Source organism: Paramisgurnus dabryanus, chromosome 3, assembly GCF_030506205.2.
Source record: "Paramisgurnus dabryanus chromosome 3, PD_genome_1.1, whole genome shotgun sequence".
In the NCBI taxonomy this organism is placed as follows: domain Eukaryota; kingdom Metazoa; phylum Chordata; class Actinopteri; order Cypriniformes; family Cobitidae; genus Paramisgurnus; species Paramisgurnus dabryanus.
In genome coordinates this window covers 37,346,672-37,372,962 of record NC_133339.1, presented here as the reverse complement: position 1 = coordinate 37,372,962, position 26,291 = coordinate 37,346,672, and the positions used below count along the sequence as shown (strand labels likewise).

Below are 26,291 nucleotides of genomic sequence, written 5' to 3'. Positions count from 1 at the left end.
TTTACAATTTTTTATAGGGACTATACAAACCATGAATTAAATGCGAGTATTGAGCAGTGCAGAGTAGCGCTTGTTGTTTGTTGTTTTTAACGATCACAAATGCTGACATGGTTTTATGTTTTAGTATCCTTATCTTACCTTATCTGTTTAGTTTAGCTCAAGTCAGAAATGCCTAAAAGCGCCTAAAACCCCCTTAGCTGTTATAAAATGCACTGTAACCCCACTGCTTTGAGGGGCGTATTGCTTTTATAAAACGGTTACTTCATATACATAGCAGTATTTCATAAAATAAAACACAAATAAGTTGTAATTATATTAGTACAAATATTACTCTTCCGCCAAACAAAGTAGTTCCTCAGAATCAAGAGTGGCTTCAACAGAGCGCAGTTCACAACCAACACAGATGCAGCAAAGACACAATGAAAATATGATTTAAGACTGTGGTGTTTATTTTTATAAATCAACATTCATCTATTTTATACATTAACATTTATATCGTGCAACTGTTGAAGTGATGATCAAATAAGCTTGGAAGCATACTTAACTCTTTTCCCGTCAACGGTTTTTTTTTTTTAAGTTGCCACCCAGTTGCCTTACAGAAAAATGGTCTTCGTTAAATAAACATAAAATATAAATAAAAGAACAGACCATCCGCTTTCCAACACAAACCCGTTTCATCCTACCTTCATTTGTTCTCTTATCACCTCTCAAATTTTCAGCTAAAAGCGGAGATAATTCCATTTTTGTGAAGAACTTTTCCAAGAGATCGGATTCAGAGCCTGATCAAAACTTACACAACTGCGTTTTTAGTGTTGAGTGAATGTGTCAGTGTTAAAGTCGGGTAAGATCACCACCCAGTGGAAAGCGGAAATATGGATTTGAGATAGAAACTCCTCCGGGAACATTTTCTCTTTATCGACGAGATGACTCAACAATTTTTATTGACATTTATCTGGATATCGCCATTAATTGTGCAATTGTAGACAAATTAAAAATGTGATTAAAGACTGTGGTGTTTATTTTCATAAATCAGTACGCAGCAACAGTGGCGCAGTGATACTTATGTAATGTGGGCTGAACCGTGAGGTTACCGGAGTATTTTATCACGGCTTAGAACGCGTTTCAACCAATCAGAATGAATAACCAGAACTCCCCTGTTTTATAATAATGTTTTTAATCCATAAACCGCGTAACCATTACATTACACCAAATAATCATGTTTTACCCGCCTGCTGCATCTTGCGTTTTTATAGAAGCGCTCTGAGCGCCAGAGGCCAGTTGTTCAAAAAGTTTAATTGGGATCAAAATGATCCAGATTTGGAAATCCCATATTTTGTTATCCAGGATCAGATAAACCATCTCACTTTTGTCTCTATTAGTTCTATTAAATGTTTATTCCTGAAATCCACCCTTCTCTGCTGATATCAGAATAATCCTACTTTTTGGGATCAAACAAATCCCAATCTCACTAAAAGGTTTTAAACAACAAAAAGTGACGACTTTTGTGATCCAATACAAATTCAAAATCCAATTTTTTGTTTTAAAACAACCCATTTTGAAATTTTGATCTATTCCGATAGCCGAAATCCAAATTGATTACTTTTGAACAACTGGCCACTGAAGTTGAAAAAAAAATCAAAAGAGCATAAAAACGCCCAACATCATTCTCGTTTTTCTCCATTGTCTAATCGAATGAATATACAGGCAAGCTTTCCTGCAAATATTAAGAGCAAGCCTACGTTTCTTAATCACACTACAATCCTTGACTGACTGTACTGTTGATTTTGTGGTTGCCGTGCAACATAAAAAAACACAGGGCACTACTTTTTTCTTAATAAAAAAGGCATCTCACTGAACAACCCTGAAAAACACGTTCTGTCTGATCGGGGCATTAGTAAGTTTTGTGCTTACTTGAGGTGAAGTTTGCGTCTGGTTGGAGTGTTGCTGTGTAAGTGTATTGTCAGACATCTGTGTTTGCAGGAGGTTTTGTGCCAAAGCGGGCACTGATGATTGAAGAATACTCTGTGCCTGCAAGTATACAGAAAAAAATCAATATTCATTTTCAGTATTATACAGTACTGTAAACAGCATATCATGAATGTGAAGAGACCTGCGTGGTGATGGGGTTATTGGTCAGGTTGATGCTATTGGGCAGAGACAGGGGCAACAGGATCTGTGTAGCAGGTTGAGTGTTGATCATAGCCTCCGTCTGCTGATGCAGCACATTGGGGACCTGCTGGGCGTTGATGTAGTATTGCTGAACTGGGGTGTGGTGCATCTGAAAACGTGACTCTTCCTGTTTCACCACCGTGGTTTGCCGCAGGGGACTGGTTTTAAAGTTGCAGCTGGGGGCAGCACCATTTTCATCTTTCACGTGGACCGGAGATTCTGGTTCGGGTCCGCCCTGCTGACTTCTCTTCTCCACTTCCAACTGCATCTTCAGCTCCTCCACCAGGCGCTGCTCCTGTTCCAGCTTGCGCATTAGCTCTTCAATCTGGCGCTCCTTTTCGTGGAGCCGCTGGTCTTTTTCGGACACTTTGGTCTCCATGGCCACGTCTTCGTGTTTGAGGGGTGAAAGGGCTTTAGCAGGACTGTCCTTATTTTCCTCCATGTTGATGCTGGAGGCCTCAGGTGAGACGGGGGGAGTTGTGCTCATGCCGTCAGCTTGCAGAGCACTTTTGGAGATGTTGGTGTCTGCAAGTTGAGAGGTTTCCTGGCGGGCCTTGAGCCTTTCGATGAGGTCCATCTTGGTGCCAGACACCGGAAGTCCGCGCAGTTTCAACTCCGTCTTAAGCTCAGCCACCTATAAGACACAAGTATGTCTCTAATTTTGCATTTGGCAAGATATTCACCACAAGCTGGAAAAGGGTATGAATATTACTAACCTTCATCTCATCTAGACTGGAAGGCAAGGCGCCCTGTTTACGACAGTTCGCGGTGTTGTTGGGACGTGACGGGGCAGTGCTGGGTAAAGATACCACAAATGGAGTGTGCAGACTTGGGCTGTTGGTCAGGGTAACGTTAGGGCAGCTGTTTTGACTTTCAGCCACTGGCCTGCAGGGGAGTATAGTGTATTTTAAATGCAATGAGAACTTCCTGTTCCCTCATAATTCACAAACAGCTCTTTTACACAATAGAAACGGAGGTATATCTCGCAGCGAATAAGAATGGAAGGAACTGCACTACTACGGCTGAACCGTTGAAAGGTTTGTTAGGCAAGATTAATAGGTAAAACTGTGGTATTTAAAGGCTATCATTCATAGCACACAATGCCTCCTCCATCCATCGCCAAGCAGCGTAGCTCCCTTGCAACGCAATGAACCCAATACTAAATCCTTTTAATGTCAGAGCTGACATCGATATATATCAAAATCGTAGGTAGTTGCATTGCGCCGTAACCAGCTTTATATGGAGGAGTATATAATACTGGAACGAACTTACACATGTCAACATTTCACATTGCAATGAACCCTCGAGGACGATCATTGTACAGTAACATGATGCTCAAACAATTTCAGTTTTCGAAGTGCAGACTAACTGGGGAATAACTTGCGCAATTGCATTGCATGGTCATTGCCATGCCAAGATGTAAAAGAGACTGATACGGTCCTGGTCGTATTATGACGCTCAAAGAAAAACGTCCATATTATATCGAGCAGTTTTATGCAATAAAAATAAATGGAAGCGCTTCATGCAATGGTTTCTATGTGGTTAAAACAACACAGCACACTTGCGTTAAAACCCTGGCGCCTGAGTCTTATAAAAGGGGTCTTTTGGAAACTTTATTAGAAATGTGACACATACTTGAGGGGCGCCGGCAAAATTGCCTGGTAATTGTAGTGCTGTTGCTGTTGGCTGATGATCTGCAGTTGCAGGAACTGCTGCTGTTGTTGAAGGAGCCTGGCATACGCCGAGTCCATGGGAGCTTCATTGGGTTCTTGCTTCTGGTCAGGTGGGATGTACTGGTGATACTTCAGCCTCCTAACTCTGGGTTTAGGTTCTCTGCTCTTCTTGCTGCGACTCTTCTCGCCGGCCTGTTTGGGCTGACTTTGCTGCATGGAAAGAAGTACACGGGGAGAGAGTTGAGATCATGAGGTCGAATAAGGAAATGAACCTAGTGAACAGAGCCAACCCTTTGCCGGTGCCAACACCAGCCTATTTGCTTTGTGATTATTCGGTGAAGAACATGGGAGTCTCCTACAGAGCAGGAGGATTATGGGAGTCTCCTAAAATGAGGTATCAGCACTTTGACAAAACCACAAGGTGAGAGATTTGTAGACGGGAGCGTAAGTATGCAACTGTGAATAGGTGGGACATGCTCGTACATCTACCTTAAATGACAGGAAGAGGAAACAGGATGTGGAGAGGACATGACCCTCATTGTTTGAAAATACAGAGTCACAGGATACATGTGAAAATGGTTTGGCTTCTGAGGAAGGGAGTTGAAAGCTATAAGGATGTAATAAGGCTTATGTACGAACAGATTCCTTAAGTTCACACCCTTCTCCACCAGCTCCAATGGGAGAGACGAGCAGTGACCTTCTGCCATGAAGTAAATATGTGGAGTATGCTTTGAAGGCATGGATTATGATAAATGCACAAGCTATTGCCAGACCCCTGTTTTAGTATTCAGTGCAAGTATTTCATTTGACCTCCGTCTGAACACAGAAGGCACTGCTAGCATATTTAACTTTGCATCTGCTGCTCTTTGAAACTCTGTGGCCTAAGACGCCCTTAACAGTTGTTCTGAACAAGCGGTTTAAAAAGACAAAGCACAGCTTTATCTGGTGCTCTCAGTCTGTGCACTGTGTTAAGTGAGCAGTACCAATACTACAATTGTTAGTTTAAGCAGGTTTATGCAGGTTATAGCTGGTGGATCAGTTTAGGCATACTGTACATTACAAGGTATACATTTTTATTAGCAAGCATGTTCCCTGAGCCAGCAAAAAATGAATTTCTTACTTAATATTTTGTCTTGTTTTCAGTAGAAATATCTAAAAATACTTAAATTAAGATGCTTGTTCTTGATGAGCAAAATGACCTAAGAAAATAAGTCTAGTTTTTAGACACAAAAATATACAATTTAAGTGAATTTGTGCTTAAAACAAGCAAAAATATCAGCCAATGGTTTGAGAAAAAAAATTCTTAAAACCTTAATTTAAGCAAAATTTTCTCACCCCATTGGCAGATAATTTTGCTTGTTTAGCACAAATTCACTTCAATTGTATGTTTTTTGTCTAAACACTAGACTTATTTTCTTAGGTCAAGAAAATACATCTTGATTTAAGAATTTTTTGATATTTCTACTGAAAACAAGACAAAAATACTAAGAATTTTTCAGATTTTTTTTAATTTTTGAAGACCAGGTTACATTTTTATAAAAATTACCTGTATCTACATTTACACTGCAAAAAATGATTTTCAAGAAACAAAATTCTTATTTTAACTGAAAACAAGACAAAAATACCATCTAAAAATTCTTAAATTAAGATGTTTTTTCTTGATGAGCAAAACAACACAAGAAAAAACTTTTTAGGTAAAAAAATCAAAATGTAAGTGATTTTGTGCATAAAACAAAAAATCTGCCATAAGATTATATTCTGTATAATCTGTATATTTCTGTTTTTATCATGGGGGCTGTTGAATGCTTCATTCTGATTGATTAACAAACGTCACAAGGGTATGTATTATTTTTAAGTAAACGCACACCTACAGTATAAAGTAGTTCCAGCCTCCAGGTCTGTCGATTGCAAGTTTATTTATTATTTGTTTTCAACAAATAAAGCATAAATGTGGTGGTGAAAAATAAAATATTAAATAAATAAATAAAATTATTAAAAAGACAAGAAAATAAATGCAATAAATAAAAATTGATTGCTTGGTTTTGTTTTTGCTTCACTCCTAATAATATAAAACTAGAACAAATTATTACATAAATACTGAAGAAAAATTATATATAAATATTGATAGGCCAACTTGTTTACATATACTTCAGCATTACTCCAATATTTTTACTCCACTATTTTATCACTCCATTGCACTATTGAAAAGATTCATGTCGTTATAACTGGTGTCCACCTGACGTCATTTGCCACTGTCACTTTTTTAATGACATACAACTCGCCTTGACAGGGGAATATCCGATCTCTCGGTTTACATGACAGGCACAAATGCACATATCCGACTCATATACAATTTATTTCCACCTGAAACCGATTATGAGAATATTCATGTAACTTTTCCTGCTTACATGCAGGTCATTTCCTATTTGTACCACATGGGAGGAAAAATTGGGATTGAGTCACTTGAACACTTGTAGTGTAAATGTGGCCATAGTTAAACAGACATCATCATTCAAAACATATGCTGGGTGTAAGTAACATGGACAAAACTTTTTTTTAATCTAAAAAGATTTACGAGCAGTTTCCTGGAATGCATGTTTGAGCTGACTACATATAAAAACAGCCTCTACTGACATATCTTAACATATATCAGTGCTATCGTTTGTCTCAAGATGCACACCAGTATTGTTTTTTGTAAGTTTGTTTGTAAAAACTACCTAAATATCCTAATACAACTAAGGCCTAGTCCTGGATTCATCTAAACCCTATCCGGGGAAACTGCTCATTAAAAATTACGTTTAAAACATTTCTATTACACTAAGCCTATTCTCTGACAATAATGTAGATGTAATGTAAAACCCCATTCACACAGCACTTTGGTCCCAGAAAATTTCTGTAAAATTGGCAGAGAGGCTTCCGTGTGATCACAAACGCATCCCATAAATATTCTGGGATCACTCCCAAAAGGAAACCTAGTAACATTGCTGTAACATTCACAGAAAGCATTCTGTGTGAACAAGACGCACAAACAATGTCATATCAACGTGTCATCGCAACCAGAAGTTATGGTTCAGTTGACATTGGGATTTAAATGCAGATCAACATTCACGACAAGAAATGTCGGCAAACTGGACTTCAGCAGCGATCAGAGAGCTCTGTTGAAGCCATTCACCAGCATGACAAAACAGCACATCACATGCTCCTTATGATATTGTCATAAACTAAAATAAATGTGCGTGGTTTCTCTTGAGGGAAATTACAGATAATTAGCAAACTGTGGCAAAAAATGTCACATGTCTTAACAGGATCTTTGCGGTATGTGTGTAAATGCATGCACAGATTCCAGAAAATCATTAGCAGTGTGAACGAACCAAAAATTAAACAATCCCGGACAAATCCTAGACGCATTTCCGTGTATTTTCCGTAATCTCTGTGTGAAAAGGGCTTGGAGAATACATTTGCATAAGGGGTCAGTTTGAGTTCTTGTTTCTTGAATAAATGACTGTGTTTGCATAATCTGTTTAGGCAAAGAACTACTTCATCAGTCCAAGCCCAGTTCTGTGAAATTCTGTGAATCACAGCAACATGGTTAGAAAAGAGGAAATTATTTGTAAAAGTTTTTTTTTAAGTTTTCATTCTCAGCTTGTCTGTTCCTCAGCCTGATGAACTTTATTATCTTGCTGGCCTTGCTATATTGAGAAATCATCTGGTAATGCATTGAGTCACTGACCGCTATCTATGTAGAGAAAATAAACACTGGCAGGAAATGACATCACTGTGCTAGCAGCACATGGTTTACCTTCACGAGGGTGGGTCCGGGCTTAGTGGGAGCTGCCGCAGTGACTGGGTGAGTGATCGTCATTTCACGACTGCTTGCTTGATCTTCTACTGATGTTCTGGTTAGGTTTGTAGGTGGACACAACTGAGATAAAATAAGATGAAAAACCATGACCATGAGGTTAAGAAGTACAGTACAGATCGAACACAAGTATCCGGATAACTCCCATAGAACAAACGGACATCATAGTTCATAACTACAATACTTCATCAAACCATGCTTTATCAACAGCTAACTGTAATCAGTGTAGGATTATTAGTCACTTTACGGGATGTGACTTGAGGGCCGGCTGAGTGGCTGACCTGTATGCTGGAGCTGGCTGATGGCGAAACAGACGAAATATCAGACATTCTGGCTTCGATGGGGGATGATGCAGAACTTTGAGACTCATGGCTAGCCGGCTGCTCCGGGGAAAGAGCATCACTACTGTCATCATCGAATTTATAAACATCCAGCGAGTTCTCGTCATTGTCTACGGTGTCAAAAAGACAAAACAAAAAACCAAACAAGACAAAACAAAAACAAAGATTGCCATTAAGTCATGTGATGTTCATGCCCCCTTATTCCAGTAACTGTGATGATTAAGCACGTAGTTTCCTCTTTTTGTGCTTTTTTGTGTTTACCAATGATAGCTTTTGTGACAGTGGAGTCGACGGGCAGGATGTTCTTGACCACCAGCTCCATTGGTCCAGGCCTCTGTGCAATCTTCTCATTGAGATCATTAGCCAGACGAGCCCGCTTCAGTTTCATCTGAGTGGCCTGCAAAGAAGGCTCTGCCTGAGTTTCTGAAACACAAAAAAAAGTCAGAACATAAGCTGAGGAACAAACCTATAGTAAAATACAATGGGTCTCATTCACCAAGCATGCGTACTAGTGATGCAACAATACACTTAGTTCACTGTTCAATACAATTTTCGGTTCTTGTCCCCGGTTTTCGGTTTGGTTTCGGTTCTGATGCCGTGCCCTATTGAAGTGTTTTTTTTATTATTCTATGCTTAGGTAACAGGAACAGTGAGATGTTAAGAAGCAAAAATACTGGTTTTAATTGCAGTTCTCTTTATTTTATGTAAATGCAAATGTAGATTTCAACTTGCTGTGGCGTTTATAATCGTGCACATAACGCGCACGTGCACATTAACAAAAGTGCAGGGAATATAAAACTGACAGATTTGGATGGATAAAAAAAAAACACAATTCATATGCGCGTATTGGACCGTGGGGGTCGAACCGAACGGTTCAATAATATATTAAGAATTGTGGCATCCCTAATGCGTACGCACAAATTTGTGCGGGAGATGTGCGTACAGACATTTTCACAAACAAATCATGATTTAACAAAAACTTTCTTATAAAAATTTCTTCTAATAATCACATAAGGTATAATAATTTTTAAAAATTTTTTTATTATATACACATTATTTATATTAGTTTTATATACAGAATATTATTCAGGGTTCCCACACCTTAGTTAACTTCAAACTCAAGGACCTTTCAAGGACTTTCCAGGTCCAATACCCTCAAATTCAAGGATTATCCCCCCAGATTTCAAGGACCTGTGGGAACCCTGAATAATATACATTATTATATAGCCAAATATTTTTTTCTACACATATAGCCTAATTAAGATGCGCGTAGTGACAAATCTTTACACTTTGCTTTTTCACTTTTTAAGTCTCTTTATGAAAGCTTCTGCTAATGCCTAATGTACACATTAAGTAAATGTAATGAAGTTTAAACATCAATCACTTGATCTCCTGTTTGTTTTATTTTAGATACAGATGTGTGTCTCTGGTGAAGTCATATTAAATGATGTTTTATTAACAAAGTTCGGGAGGAACATGTCAAATAAAATACCTAAGTGACTTCACCTGTTTTAAATCAGTAGTCAATGGCACCAGCCGCTTTCAATCGGTAATCAACAATACACCCAATCAGCTCGAAAGCAAGCCATATATAAATCACAGTTGAACTCACTGAAAATCCTTCGCATCTTTCAGAATCCCTCCTCCACCCCGTCTCCTCTCACTTATCAAGTTATTTCCTTACGGGGGGGGATACTCTGTGTTTCAGGCTCATTCCCTGCTCAGAGCCCTCTCCCCGGACAGCACGCCAAATACGTTTACTAATTTATTTCTTTTAACTTATTTGTAAGTGTGAACTCGTGAATTAAATGTCTTCGTTATCTCATCCAATACTTCTTTAACATCGGGGGACACATCTGGCTTTCTCCGCCAACAGCAAAATCTCCCAAATTAAAAAATGCAAAGCAAAACAGAATATGACCGATAATAAATATAATCATGGATTTCTTTTCAAGTTCTTTTGCTTCAGTGAAAAAATGCTCCAAAACTTGCTTTGGAACAGCGCTACGCGTCGGAAAGCGGCTGTTCGGGCGTGTTATATGCAAATTACCAATCTGGTGCACGCGACCAACTATGAAGAACACTCCAAATTCACTAGCGTAAGAAATGGTATAAGAACAAATTCACGTGCCGCTTAGGTGGAAACTACGTTTTTGTGAGACGTTCAAATGTGAGTATAAATATAGACAGATGCAATTATTAGTAAATGAGACCCAATGTGTAGAAGACTTGAACAAATCCAGCAAAAAAAAAAAAAAAAAAAAAAACACCATCCAAATGGTTGGGTACATGCCTTGTAAAATGTGCATACGGACCAATTCGGCTCGTTTAGGTCTGCTACGAATTTTATGCTTCAGGAAATTCTCAGTCTGTACATGAGGAAAAATACACAAAGTATGACGTCATATTTCAATTGAATATAATTTAGCATATTATGAATATAACACAGCATATTATTAAGCATAATTGTCTGAAAATTCCCAAAAATCTGGCATTTGCACTGATCTATAACTTCAGCATACTGGCTATTAGATTTATTAGATCTTAGATCATTAGATATCAGATCTACTGATCATTCCTCAACCTAGTTCACAAATGAAAAAATAAAAATGTATGAGTGGTGGAGTCTTACTCTTGCTCTCTCCAGACTTCGGACCTGCTCGTGAAAAACTGCTGGAGTCTTCAATGCTGGAAAAACAAATACATTTAAAGCCTTAATTTACAAACAAAAGCATGACATGCTATTTTTATCCAATATCTTATCTTTATCCAATACCTCCGAGCAAGTAAAGTGGTTTATATTTGTAATATGATTCAATGTACTGTATGAATGATAGTATGAAACTTCTTAGAACAGCAATATGTCATAAATCTTCTGCTTAAAAGGAAGTTCATGCACTTGTGCCCTAAAGAGCAAATTGACATTGTCTTGTCATCTTAAGATGAACTAGAAAGTCCGAGACATGACGATAAATACGACATAGGAACAATTTAGCGATGAGTATTTCTGTGGGTGTTAAGCTCCCACCTACTTGTATTGTCAACAGGAAATTTGTTCCACTCATGTACCGCATGACAAAAGTGTCTTGAGAAGCAAAGCTATATTTTGCATAGTGTTCTTTAATTAGTCATAAACTCTTAAAAATAAAGTTTTGTTTTGATCAAGCTGCAACAGTGTGGATGTTTGTGACATAACATAACAATAATGCATCTAAAAAAGTGTCCACATAATTTTGGTCCGAAGAGTGCATGTGTACTGTACGCGCACCACCTGATTTTTTTAAACCCCACATACATTGAACACATACTGTAGGTTGCGCATTTTGTTGCAATACACATGCGTCGAACATCTCTATACACGTAACTAAACTATACTTTGCAAGGCTGTGTGCTCCATCGCGTCTGTACATTTCGGGCTTTACAAACTGCGATCTGTAGAGGAAGCTCCGCCTACTGACATCACGGGTTCCCTAAGATTTTAAGCCTGATTTTTTGGTGTGGAAATGCACAATACGGTTTTAAGATTGAGAACCACCACCGGCGCCAGCCCTGTTGGAAAAGCAGCCTGCTTCACCTACTACATTAAGACTATCTGTAAACATCTTAAAAGCTCTAATCCTAACATTCATGAAAGAAAATAATTGGTCTTTGTGGGAGATTATGAGCCATTAAGCGTTGACCATTAAGCTTGGGAGGTAACCACAGATCTTGCTGACTGGAAGCGCAGGCTCAGTCGTTGACTCACTTTTGGACTTTGGACCGTGACCTATACAGACGTTAAGCATTGGGAGATCAGGACAGGTCCCGCTGTTCCAGACAGACATCAACCACACCATTGTTCTATCTCGTCTTTCTTATCAGCTTATTTCCTCAACAGACACTTTCTTTTATTAGAACTGCCCTCCTTACCGACACTCATAACTTAGTCCATCCCCCCACTACCAAAGCAGCAATCTACGAAGTAATGGTGCCCGGTCTATGCGTTTTAATTTAGTGAAAGAGTATTTTTGTGCTGGGCTTCAATTATTTTTACGAGAATAATGTGATTAAGAGTTAATTTAAAGAGACAGTACATTTAAAAAACATTTTACTTAATGAAAGTCAGTTTTTAGGTAGGAAACTAAACACCGATTGTTGGAATGTAAGTGTGTTACTCTTGTGAAGCATGCATACTCACGTGGCATTATGCCTTGGGCTGCGAGCTGCTCACGGGTGCGCCTCTGCTGTAGTCTTAGCTGCAACACTGTGGAAGCGAGAAACAAAACATTTTACCAAAATGCGTTTCAAGCTTAAGGGGCAGTCACACTAGACTTTGATCATGCGAATATGGGTGGGGATTGCTTTGTATTGACAGGTTTTTTGGCTTCGTTCAATTTTTGTTTTTCAGTAGAGAGAAAGGTAACGCTGTGACGTTGCAGTTTTCTACTGGTCACATATCTCCACGTGATAGGAATTTGGAGGTCAGAGTTCACCAGACTTGAACTTTAGTACACAGCAAAATGTGAAATACCGGTTTTCTACTGGTCACATATCTCCACATGATAGGAATTCACAGGTCAGAGATCACCAGACTTGAACTTTTTTTACGCAGCAAAATGTGAAATATCTTCGCACGAGCTTGTGTTTCCGTCTGACACATTTGCATGCATATGACGGAAAGTCAATGGAGCGAAAAGTGTAGTGTGACCACCCCTTTAGACAGAATTGGACACAAAACATCCCATGGACAACCTATTCAACTATAGCTAAACATAGATTTTATCCATTAAGAGTACAATCACTGTCAACATGATTAAAAATGATGGATTCTTCAATTGCTAAATCATAAATAATCATATATTTGTAATTATACCACAGGGCTGTTGAATGCATTATTTTGATTGGTCGATAAACTTTCTAATGCTGCGTTTACACCAGCCGCGGTAGAAGCGGCAAGCATGGGTGATTTACATGTTAACTCAATGCAAAGACGCGATTAGGCATCCTGTGGCGTGGTACACATGGTAATCGCGGTGCGGAAGGTTCCGCGTGAATTGAGCGTTGCCGCGGGAAACACGCGAGTTGAAAAATCTGAACATCGGTGGATTTCGGCGTCAACCAATCAGGACCTTGCTGTAGTAGTGACGTGATAACAGGAAGCGAGCGGAGTGGCAGAGTCTCAGCGGAGTCACAGAAGCCCCTCCCATTACCGAATTTCACGCGCGAACGAAGTGAGTGAACTCAAATGTTCAAGCGTCCAACTACGCGCGAAGAACACATTTTTGCCGCTCTACCGCGGCTGGTGTAAACGCAGCATAAAGGGTGTACATTATTTTTCACTAATCGCACACCCATGAGGTAGTTACAGTTTGATTGTTCCTTTCTTAAAGCATTTTTTAACGTTACTAAAGGCCAATTTATAGTCACTCGTAAGGTCTACACTGTAGGTTATCCGTAGCCTCTGCGTAGCCTGACATGCACCTCGCCAACATTTAACACAGTGTCAGTTCTACGCGGACCGCAAGCGCTGTGATTGGTCCACTAGAACCCCTCCAGTCAGGTAAAAAACTGCACCATAGGTATTTCCTTTTGCGACGGTGAGAACAAAGATGGGCCAAGTTGAGGAGTGATTTAACTCAAACTGCAACAAAAGTCGCTGTTTATTTACTTCCATCACTGCTGGTCATTGCAAAACATACACAACAAGTTGCTATTTCTTCTTCGTTTGTGGGTTAAACTTGCCAAGCTGCTTCTTCAGTGACGGTCGCGTTGCTACTGTGGTTACATGCGTGGATACTGCTACCAGCGGTCTGCATGCGTGTTTGTACATCGACGAAGATGAAAACGCAAAAGTATATATGAATACAGACGGGTATTCTATGCTGCAGGACGTACGCACAACTATATAACACCAACACATTAATCAGACAGTACATCTGGAAAACTAGTAGTAGTATCAGTTAATTTTGGTTTGACTTTAATGAATCACACAATAAGTAATACTAAAAAAACTAATAAATAAACAATGAAATTTTTCCTTTAAGGCCCTGTTACATTTTGAAGCATTTCAGAGTTGACAAGGTTAATGGTCAGCCTTAAATTTCTTTTCGTTGGAATGTAATAAAAGTATCAGAAGGGACAAAAGATTCACTGCAAATGACCTTAAAGCAAAAAAAAAAATAGCTGTTTATAAGAAAGATCAACAACAGAAGAGTCTCAAGAAGCACATAAGGGCGAAAACAACAAACACTGCAGTGCTCCAATCAACCCTTGGAAATGATGTCATCTTAGGAGTTGGCCGAAATGACTCCTTTGCCTGTGCTGTCCATAAAAAGCGAAACGTTTGTGCTTTGCTTCGGATCGGTAAGCAGTGATCCATTAAAAAAAACAGAAACATCAAACAGACAGCGAATGCATGAGCGAATAAGTAAAATGTGAGGATTATGTATTACACCTTGGCCAGCACTGTACATTACTTAACTGTAATAGTCTGCAGATGCGGCTCTGTGTACAAAGTTATAAACAAACAAGCGTGGACATGTTTGCTCATGAGAATAACAATACTCCCGCAAAAACGTTAAAGGAGGAGCGTGAAGGTTCATAGTGACAAACGACATGGCCGGAGCGCTATACACATTTAGTAGACGAAACCCCCCCTGCACTCTTCTCCGAGCATAAGCGCTGGGAGCAAAGATTGAATCTGATTGGATGAAGAATGAGGCCTAGCACACTCGGTCCCGTAGAGCTCCCAGGAGAGCGACCACTCTTGCCTGACTCACCCCAGCTAAAATAAACCGAGCCGTTGTGAGAACAAGGCCTGGGAAACAGAAGATTTTGGAAATGGCATGGGGGCGTGAGGGCTCGACAGAACACATCCATTCCCCAGACAGCAGCTGGGTAAAGATTGCGTAGACTAATAGGGGGCTGAACCGAGCGCACGCCGAGTGCCCTCCTAAAACCCAAAACATTGAGAACACTCTGTACCGGCCCATGTTTTCCAACGTGTCTTTGCGCCAGAGGTTATCTAGTGTGTTTACTTTTAAATAGTTATCTATTACAAATCAACATTTGTGGAAGGATGAAACGTTTTCTTAACAATGTGGTGAATGAGACTTGACGGATGAGAGACGTTTCATGGATTATGAAAAATACCACCATCATCTTCCCATCAGTACGCGGTACACGACATGCCTGGAGTCATCCCGAGATGATGTCAACCCTTATGTTCACTGGTGAACCCTGACTGAACTTTTCAAGTTCATCCTCAATCCGTACAATAAACAAAAGACAGCTTAGATAACCTCAGCTTTCTCAAGATTCAATCTTAAAATGATAGTTCCTTAAAGGGATAGTTCAGCCAAAAGTTATATTAAAGGATTTACTCACCCCGAAGCCGTCCGAGATGCATATGTCCATCACTTTTCAGACTAACAGTTATTTAAGAAAATGTTTTATAGCTTTCAGTTAATCAAATGTGAGGTTATGGAGTCCACGTCCTTCAAGTCCAAAACATGTGCATCTATCCTTCACAAAATAAATCCAAACGGCTCCACGATGATAAACAAAGGCCTTCTGAGGGTAATCCGTGCTGTTTTGTTATAGAAATATCCACATTTAAAACTTTATAAACGGAAATAACTTGCTTCCGGTAATGCCACCATCTTAGTCGCATCCGCATTCAAGATGAGAGCGTACGCAGTTTATGGAGGGTTATGTGCTGCTGCTCTGTGACCTCGCCCTCCAAATTTGTCATACGTCACTAAGAAAAGTGCATACACTACGCTAATACTCTCTCCTGAATACAGAGGAGTCTAAGATGGCGGCGCTACCGGAAGCTAGTTATTTTCGTTTATAAAGTTTTAAAAATGGATATTTCTACAACAACACCACACGGATTACCCTCAGAAGATCTTTGTTTAGCATCCTGGAGCCGCTTGGATTTCTTTGGGGAAGGATATATGCACATTTTTTGTAGGACATGGACCCCGTAACTTATATATAAGACATTTTCTAAAATAACTGAAAATGTGTTTGTCTGAAAAATGATGGACATATGCATCTCGAACGGCTTGGGGGTGAGTAAATCATGGGTTTAATATAATTCTTGGCCGAACTATTCCTTTAAAATCTAAATTCTGTAAACATTTATCTAATTCGCGTGTCGTTCCATTATTGACTGACTGCTCTGGTCCCCATTAACATTCATTGTAAAGGGGAAAAAGTACATTTGTCTACATTCTTCAAATTCTTCAGTTTAAGAATCACATAAGGGTGAATAAATGATGTAATGATTTATATTTTCGGGTGAATTAATGACAGAAAGTCCCAGTCCCCATTTGCATTCAAAAAGGGGAAAAGGCAGCGTATACATTCCTTTAAGCTTTTTTTGTGTTACACAAAGAGAGTCATATGGTTTATGAATGACATAACGGGAAATAAATGACATCATGATTTATTTATTTTTGAGTAAACTAAAGTAGTGTGAAGTGGGTGACGTCCTTGAGCTTCCTTTTAAAGCTTAACCAGATACTAACACGGGCAATTTTGTTATGGCTACTGAATCCCTTACAAAAATGTTCAACCCTGACTTGGCCTCTGTTAACATTACCATTAAAAGTACATTACAACAATTCCACAAATCACTTTACTGTATCTGCAGAGAGAGGCGAGCTCTGGAAGATACTGAAGACTTGCGTATGTTGGCACACTGGTCTGAGATCTGAAAAATGAATATACTCTCTGGTTTATGTATCGTTGATGGGTACAATCCCAGCAAGCAATAACTCATACTTAAAACTCTCAAAACTCCATACATCAATAGCGGTGAGGGCGGCACAGATATCCTTCACGTGTCTGAGGAAACCTGTAAAGGTGTAACTCCCATAGGGCATTAAAAGCAGATAAACTTCGTAAAGTTGAAAGATAAGAAAGACGAATGATTAACAGAACGATGAGGTAATGTTTGGGTGTGAGTGTGAATAAAAACGTGGGCGCTTTTTCAAACGTAAACGGACTTCGGAAAACCTGTAATTCTTCTTACAACCAACACCAACCGTACAGCCAATACACAAATGCATGTTTTATTTAATAACATTATAAGTTTACATACAGACAACCACAACATGTCGACTGTAGCTATGCTCTCATTACCCAGTTCAATATCACTGACTCACATTTAGTATCAACATCATACTGTTCACATGCAAGCTGTTATTTCTCTAAATGATTTAGATTTACCCCTGCAGACATTCACGGTCTCCACTTCAAGGCAGGCCATAGAGCTGAGAAACGGATCGCGCAGTGTTTGTATCCGGAGTCCCATGGATTGCCTTGGGAAATCAGGACCCGGGCAAAACAGCAAGATTTTCCTAGAAAATCCCAAGCTTGGAGTGTGATTCCAGCCTGCTACTACAAGTTTCCTTTACGCTTCTGTGTCTAGAGCGCTCGTGTGAGCGTTTGTGGGCGTGCGTCTCAGCAGGGCGAGCGTCTATGTGCGTGTGCTCTCTCTCTCACTGCAGTGGTTGAGCTCTGACTCGGTGTCAGTGACTGACAGGAGAGGCGGGGCTAAAGCCTGTAGCTGTTAACCCTCAACAACACCGATCACTTCTTAAGAAAAATTAACCTCAATAAAGAGGAACTCGGTGCAACTATATTTAACTTAACTTCCTACAATGACACTTTTATTGTCCAAAATTAATCTTCTTGCAGCTAAATTTAGTTTACATCTTGTTACCAAAACATACCATCATGGAACGGAATTGACAAAAAAAAACAAACAGCAGCCATGGGGAGATTTCTGTTTGCGGTTTTCACTCAGTGTGTGGCCAGATATAGATAATATCTAGGTACTACATATGAGATTTAACATTTCTTTGTATTTCAAGCGTCTTACAAAGCACCGTGTTTCTTGTGAGGTTCCAGGCAAAAATGCCATTAAATTGATCTTATCTACAGTCAGTGTTCTGTCATAATACGTAGAGATTAATATTGCTTCGAGGGAAGGACGATATTTAAATGTTATTGAAATCAGATGAAGTGATTATAAACAATGGGAGTATGTGTGTGTCGACTCAGGCCAGGCTGTTTTAACCAAAAATTGAGTCATTATAAATATATGGACAGTTTACACTCCCTTCATTTTAGACTACAATGAAGTGCAGTCTGTTTGATATGCAGGCGCTGAGATTTAGTGTGAAAGAAGAAATGAATGTTTACTTTGAAGGGGACATATTATGAAAATCTCACTTTTTCCTTGTGTAAGTGCTATAATTGGCTCCCCAGTGCTTTTATTAACTTGGAAAATGTGAAAAAGATCAACCCAGTAACTTCGTTTTGATAAATCTTTCTCTGCACGCATGTAGAAAAATAGGTAATTCACTCCCCCTTGTGATGTCAGAAGGGGACAATAGCATTTTTGCTCATACCTACAAAGGTACAGTACATGCGTACTCTGCAGACACCAAAGATTTATTTGACATCTTAAAAAAGTCTTGAAATGTCCCCTTTAAATAACGTGTCGCAATTGAAACATAAGCGATATCCATTAGGGTAAATTTAGTCAGGACACTTCAAATATATGATACAAGTCAAGTGGAGATATTTATTTAAAGCTTTAAGGGTTTTCTGGTTACTATGGGAGTGGATGACCACCTTAAAATATCTTCTTTTATATTCAGAACAACATGAGGGCAAGTAAATAATGACAGAATTGACATTTTTGGGTTTAAGGAAAAGAGAAAGGATGGTACTGTCCGTTCTTCAGAAGGAACAGATCGAGTTGATACAGCATAACAAATCTACTTGGAGACGAAAATATCTTTATAGACACAATTAAGAGAACACTATTGGCAGCAAAAACAATCCGAAACATATTTTTGTCCGGAGTGTAAATACACAAAGAAATGTTTTCCTTTAAAGGTATTTACTGGTGCAGTTGCTCTGATAAATGACATGTACACAATGCTGAACTTTTATCGGAAAGCTGATTAGAGCAGAAACAATGTCTTGTATTAGGATTTATTATAAGTGGTCTCTTATCACTGAATATTTGTGAGCCGCAGGCACATAATCACTATAAAACTACTATTAACCAAATGTACACTTACACTCTTTCCCAAAGGCGGAAATCCCGGGGGTGCAGGGGGGACATGTCCCCCCATTCAAGGGATGTCACTCGTAAAAATTTAATTAAAAACCATGGGTATTATAAATAATAAGGATATATACTTTAAATAATTTTGCAAGAAATAAAACAATTAAACATCAGAAAAAAGCAATTATTTTCTCTTTAAAGGACAAGTTCGGTATTTTACACTTAAAGCCCTGTTTTCAGATTGTTTATGATGAAATAGAACGGTTTTGACTGAAATTTGGACATACGATGCTGGTTTCTGTTGTATCAGCCCCACCTCTACAATGGGTGCATAGGTGCACTGGAACAATCCTTCCTAAAATGCATTAAACTTTCGTTTGCAAAGACTTGAAACTCACCGAGTTGTCAGGCGTTGTTCACTGAAATGCTCACACAAAAATCCCTGCAAAAGATGCTTTCCAACAGGTGTTTTAGCATTCGTTGTTAACTTGTGGACCTATTTTTCCAAACGCCTCACACCTGTATATTCTTCCGCTGAGAGCTTGAATAATTGACACTCCAGCCCAGATGGTGGCGATAATCCGCATTTGCCGATTGCAAGAATAGAAACAAAGTTCCCGGCGCGGAGTAATACCGTACCTCACAGCACATCTAATACAAGTCAATGGAGTTGGACAAAAACTAAGATAAAACCTGTTGGAAAGCATCTTTTGCAGCGATTTTTGTGTGAGCATATCAGTGAACACCCCTGACCACTCGGTGAGTTTCACGTCTTTGTAAACAAAAGTTTGCTGCATTTTAGGAAGGATTGTTCCTGTGCACCTATAAAGCCATTATAGGGGTGGGAGGTGATACAAGAAACACCCGAAAATTCTCGCACCAGCCGCATATGTCGAAATTTCAGTCAAAACCGTTCTATGTTATCATAAACAATCTGAAAAAAAGGGCTTTAAGTGTAAAATACAGAACTTGTCCTTTAATACAGATGATTCGGAGTCATTTAAGATCCCATTTTTCCTGATCCCATTTTTCAAACATAAGTAATAGTGTGTAATGTTGCTGTTAGAGCATTCTGTAAATAATACCTTCAATATGATAAAGCTCAAAGTTCATTGCCAAGCAATATATTTTCTTTAACAGAAGTCCCCTTTCAAACCTACAGCAAATGGTCGGTTTGGAACACAGCCATCTACTTCCAAGTTAAATGACGTCAAAATAAGAGTTTCCAACTAACCTCCGCCCACAGGAATACATCCAGATATCCTGCCTTCCTTAAAACGCTCTGATTTTGTACAAAGATTATCGATCTGAAAAGCTCTGTGTCCCTGATTGGCCAGCTAATCTGTACGTTGTGATTGGTCTGAATACCTCCTTACCATGTTTGAAAGATTTGCTCGCAATGCTAACAGGAGTTAACTTACAGAGTCAAAGCGGGAGGAATTATGATAATGTCTACAAGCCGTGTGTTTGTTGTAGTCCAAGAAAAAAAGATTTACGTTGGAAACTATAACTCGCGTCATCATTTACTTTGGGGTTTGTTCCTTTTGCATATTGTTAACGTGTACTAATAAACACTTACACACCAAAGGAAATGTAAAATCTTGAATCGGACCATAGTTGCTCTTTAAGGTTTTTTTAATGACTTGATAATGGTGAGATCATCTTTGTGTGGGCCGAATTGTCTGCTGAACAACTCCTTGTTAATACAAAATCTTGGCAATGTTTGGAAATTTATATTGATATTTCCTACTGACACTCTAAAAGAAAATACATAAACATTTTTAAAACCTAAGACTTTTCACAGTACTTTGTTTACATTATGATAAAAAATTTTCAGTAACATTAAGGTCAGCAGATGAACAGGGTAATTCCAAGGTCATGTTCAATATTAAGTCTCACAATGAGTCACAGTTTTGTGTCTATTTCAAGACAACCTCTCTGAATAAAACTGTTGATTAATACAGAAAGTAAAGAGAGTCATATTGTGGGTGCTAAAATACAAACATGTCCGTTTCCTTCCCTTGTGCACTAAATTACCCAGCAGCCCCGGGACACACTGACATTCTCAAGGGCAGGGATGTCCGTAGGGAGCGAGACGTGAACTCTTGTAGCGGTCGGCTCAGAATGTGAACGGACAGATGTCAACGGGAATTTCGAAAAGGTTCAGTGCCACTGGACCAGCCCTTCTCATTATGGTTTAAATACCAGTGAAACATTTCCAGACTGAAGCCCATGGCTGTGTTAATGATAGCCAAACATATTGGTCAGTGAAGGAAAAATGATAAAATCACATACAATCAATCAATGGCTGACGTCTTTCGGAGCCTTCGAGTCGCAACAAGAGCAGCAACGTGAAGCGCGAACTCATTATCTGACCCTTTTGTCCATTTTATTTGACACAAAAAGTAGTTTACCAGTCGTGCGATCTTAAACTGTGCCGAGAACATTTACAAAGAGTTCAAGAGAGCGTGTAAGCCACGATTAAACGTTGGCTCTCGTATGCAATTCCTGAATAATTCCCCATGTCTCACCACAAACAAATTTCTCAACAGTCTGGCGGTCCTTATTTTCTCAGTGTCAAATTGGGACGGCAGTTTAATGGATGAGGAGGAAATAGGAGCTTGGGAGCGGAGCTCCGGCCCTAAGGGCACGAGCAATGGTCTCACTCACCGTTCTTACGCTCTTTAAGGGGTGGAAGGCTCTGAATGGGCTGTAGAGACAGTTCCTCCAGGTCATGGGTCACCGCATCACTCCGTGGGCTCGGCACCAGGGACCCCATTGCACCAGAGTCCCCCTCCAGCACAAAACTCCCACGGGGATCCATATTTCTTTTGGGGGAGTGGCGATGTCTGTCAGGCAACTGGACTGCAGTCTGCTAGGAAATAACAGTGTTTTGTTTAAGTGTTTTGCACTTAAGAGTTGCATGTTGTTGTTGGGGTGTGGTAAATGACCAAATGGATTGATTGTTTATCGATTTTAACTGGGCTTTAGCAGTTGATGTCTCACATTGCTTAAACAAATCATGCAATAACTTACAAGAGAAAAACCCAAGCAATGTTATCCACAAGTCATGACGTAAGGAATACTGTTTCCGGGTCCAAGCCTCAACTCATTTCAATGGAGGATATTTAAACAGACGTAAAGAAGCACTATTTATTCATATTACACATTTAAGCAAAAACTCCCAGTGTGCAGAGCAGTATCTAGGCTCACAGAATCACAAACAGAAATATATGAATAATTCTTAAAAAAAAAAACATGTTCATAAATCCATGTCTGGTCATTTCGGATTATGTTATGGAGATGTTAGCGGGTGTTTTTGGTAGTTTTGAATTATGATACGATTGTATATATGTGTGATTTTCTTGTTTTTCCTTATGGCATTTGATATGGGTTGGACCTGGAAGCGCTGCATGACATCAGACTTAATAAAAAGATAATAGTGAATCCTCTCCCACACTTTTCTCCTATGTATTTAATCAAATAAGTGTGATGGTACTCCCAGTAATCCCTATTAAAAACATTTAAATCCTTACGGCTGATGTTATAAAGTGCAAGCTGTAGAACTTTGGACGTAAACCAAGACAAAGTATATGGGAGTATATCTGGGCAGAAAGTTTAATTTGTTCATGCGTTATTCTGACAGATGCTCCGGCACAACTTGATTTATATTACTCTACACCCAGAGAGCAAACTCTTGGTTTCAAGATGTTACATTTGGAAACTTTTGGTTTCAAGATGTCACATTCGGAAACCCGTGGTTGCAAGGTGTCACATTTTTTTTAAATACTTGTACAGCAAATTTTATTTTAATTTATTAAAATAAGGTTTGATATGTTTAAAGGCACTGATTTCAAAACTGTTTACTGACCATTCAACAAAATAACATTACTGTAACCACGTGACACTGTCAATACCAAGCATGTTTTGCTAAAACAAAGAGAATCATGATAAGATGATAAGCCTAAGCAGGTTTTTATTAATCATACATGATAAGACATTAATGAAGTATATTTTAATAGAATGTAGGGGTGTGACGGTCATTATATAACCGTGAGACCGACGGTTATAGTTGAACACCGTCATTAGAACTCTATAACCGCCAAAACCGTGTTATTAAAATATTTTTTAAAACATTTTTATCATAAAGAATTTTTAAAAAACAACTGTTAACAGTCTGTGTTATACGCCCCCTCACGTTCTCATGCAGTGAAAAATACAGAGCGGAGCAGACACTGACAACGCGCCGACATACAGGACAGACCAGGTTACTTTTCGGTTACTTTTGAGATTTAACATATTAAACAAAGTCTCACCTTTCAAATCATCTCTTCCTTCTAGTTAATTTATAGCATCAAATAAACATGAATGACCATGAGAACGACGAATGTTGTTTTAACCGCGGAAAGGCGGCAATACACTCCGCTTTTCAAGTTCAAATCCTCCAATGCTAATCTACTAACTCTCTTGAACGCACATTCACTGCTAGTTGTCTTGCTGTAAATTTTAAAGAAACGTAGAGCAAGTAGCTAATCAGTGTCTAGTTTATTCAAACGCCGGGTGAGCACTGTGCAGCGCGTCTGCGGAGAGCGTTTGCTGCGCGTGGCCATTGTGCTTTTACACCGGCTGCGTTTAATAACAATCTCAAGTTCACATTACTTTCTTTTACCTGCATTTATGAGCAAAACCTCTTCAATACGCTTTTAATCCACATTGTTTTCGTGCTGTTCTGGTCCGTGTAATGACAGATATAGACACAATTACAGACATAAAAAGCCCAATGCACAAATCTGTTTCTCTGAAGATTATTAAGATAGATGATAGATAGAGGATTAATTTATGCTGGGCAGAGAGTGACAGCGCAGTCTTCTGGCAACCGTGTGTTTTTTTTTAATATTTAATTGTTTTCTGTTAAATTGTTCAAAGTTATTACTGTTTAAAACACACTTGGCATCACATTCATGATTTTATGGTCAAATGACACTTTCCCGTCAATCCACGAGCATTTAAACGAGCAAAACGCCCCCCACCGACGGTTATGTGACGAACCGTCACATTTGACTCACGTCATAACCGTCATCACCAATTCTGAAACCGGCACACCCCTAATAGAATGTACTGTAAAATGTACTATATGTGTTGGTGTGTGTAAACAGTTCTTTAAAAAGTTTACGTAGGATGAAAACATACGTTGTGCACACTTATTTTTTCCACCATTTTTACTATACATAAATATATTTTCTAAATTATTTTGTCATTTGAGAATATCTAGCAAAACATCCAATATTTTTTTATGGAATTACAAAATATAATGCACTCAGAAATAGCAGGAATGCATGATGGTAATGAGCTTTTCAGCAGAAAAAAAGCAAAAAAGCGAAAAAATTAAATTAAATATTAATAAATAAATAATTAATTTCTATGTTAAAATTATTCTTTGTGCAAGGTAGAGAACATTATTATTTTTTGCGTTACTGAATATTCAGTTTTATAATTAATCAGTCCCTCTAAAAAAATTATGCAATCGCATGATTTAACGCATAATCAGCCAAAGGCCGCATATTTATGCGGGGACGCACTTTACCAAATACGTCTCACTTTCGCAGCATAATTTGCAGATTTCCGTGTGCGAAATATGCAGGCTTGCATGATTTCATAATCCCCACATTTTTGTAGCAAAAAAACCCCACATATCTTATAGGCTTGTTGCGATAGTCGGTGAAACGATGATTACCGGTGCTTCAGCCTCTCACCGGTTAGATCACTTGCCCACCGCGACACCGTCGTTTTTATATTTTCTTGTAATTAAATAATTTAGTTTCGTTAGAGAGAGCAAACACTTACAACTGAATGTGTCTGCTGCCTGAATCCAGCGGAGCTGAACGCGCGTCATCAAAGAGCAGCGGCTGCGGGTGTCAGATTTCATTTATTCCTGTCAGACTCTGGCGAGCAGACGATGGCAGAAGCCGCCTGCTTACTCGTTTTTGTTATAAGATACATATATGATGTTTAATATAGGCGAGATCGTTTTGTTGTTGTGTTTTTTATTAAGAATAAAAATAATAAACCCATCATTCAAGCAGCGCTTTATGGAGGAATAGCCGGTTGCTCTGCTTGGGACTGGCGGGTTTCTTTCAGAAGTACCTGCGCACATTGACTCAAGCACTTAAACCAGCTGTTGCACTCGCATTTCCACGCAAATTCATACGCGATTTAACGCAGCGTACGCAAGCGCTGGATTTAAACAACAGTTGCATCTAATTCAAAAGTGAAAGTAAAATGCGCACTTCTGTGCATTTATAAGTCCCTCCCACCCGGTGAAACCGGTAAAACCGGGTTTGTCATGCGCTGATTAACTGGTGGGAAAATTCTGTCACCGCAACAACCCTAATATCTTAGCAGAATGCAGAAAGTTGAAAAATTTTGCATTTACGTCACACAAGCGCAGCCATGTCCCCTGTTGCCATAGGAACGTTATGAACTGACCTGATTATGTGAAGTGAACATCATTAAAAAACTTGCTTACTTTTGCAAAAATGTAAGACCAACAAAACGTGAATCTATACTGTATATGCACATCTTATATGTAGCTATCCATTATACCAAGCTAAGTGCCCATAACTGAAGTTAAGTGCAGGCCACTACATATACTATCAACTAACATCTTCTAACTTCCAAAACAAACACTATGCGTGTAGATGATTTTCCTCTTAATGCACATGTCTATACTAAATTGAAAATATATTGTGCATGATGTTTTGAAACAAAAGCTGCTCCTGCTTCCAGGGGACTGGAAAACAACGAGGCCGCATAAGAGAAGACAGATTGACTAATGGAAGAGAGGTAACGGGTATCCTGCAACGGGAATGCTACTGTCAAAGACAAATCTTGCACTTGGCTGCTTCTCCCCTCCATGCCACGCTAAAGACAAAGTAGATTTGGCTTGGCGGAGCCACAGATATGAGCCTGTCTGGAAATCTTCACACAGAGAATTTTTTACTCTTTGTGGAAGGATAGATATTTGTCTGCGTGCAAAGTGATGAACTGGACGAACAAAGTGAGTTTTAAAAAGCTTTTACATTAATCATGTAAATAATCCTTCAGATGTTTCATCTCGTTCCAATCATTGTACAAAATCAGCCGTTGGTTAGAATTGTTACGACTCCTGCACGAAGCCT

The 26,291-nt window shown here is 39.1% G+C and overlaps 1 protein-coding gene across 3 annotated transcripts in view; it reads right to left on the bottom strand.

The window, feature by feature from the left end:
• Window positions 1-26,291, bottom strand: part of mrtfbb (myocardin related transcription factor Bb) — a 42,877-nt gene that overhangs the window by 5,619 nt on the left and 10,967 nt on the right. Inside the window, exons 3-13 of one of the 3 annotated variants that reach the window (XM_065255089.2) lie at window positions 21,784-21,988; window positions 12,220-12,285; window positions 10,675-10,730; window positions 10,336-10,411; window positions 8,304-8,465; window positions 7,983-8,152; window positions 7,642-7,764; window positions 3,805-4,052; window positions 2,886-3,054; window positions 2,111-2,803; window positions 1,912-2,028 (exon numbers count right to left, since the gene is read on the bottom strand). In XM_065255089.2, the coding sequence (XP_065111161.1) occupies window positions 1,912-2,028; window positions 2,111-2,803; window positions 2,886-3,054; window positions 3,805-4,052; window positions 7,642-7,764; window positions 7,983-8,152; window positions 8,304-8,465; window positions 10,336-10,411; window positions 10,675-10,730; window positions 12,220-12,285; window positions 21,784-21,937 (2,034 nt within the window). In that variant the 5' untranslated portion in view covers window positions 21,938-21,988. Of the gene's footprint in view, window positions 1-1,911; window positions 2,029-2,110; window positions 2,804-2,885; window positions 3,055-3,804; window positions 4,053-7,641; window positions 7,765-7,982; window positions 8,153-8,303; window positions 8,466-10,335; window positions 10,412-10,674; window positions 10,731-12,219; window positions 12,286-17,258; window positions 17,538-21,783; window positions 21,989-26,291 lie in introns of those variants that run through there. The other 2 variants (XM_065255097.2, XM_065255107.2) reach the window with 2 other exon arrangements.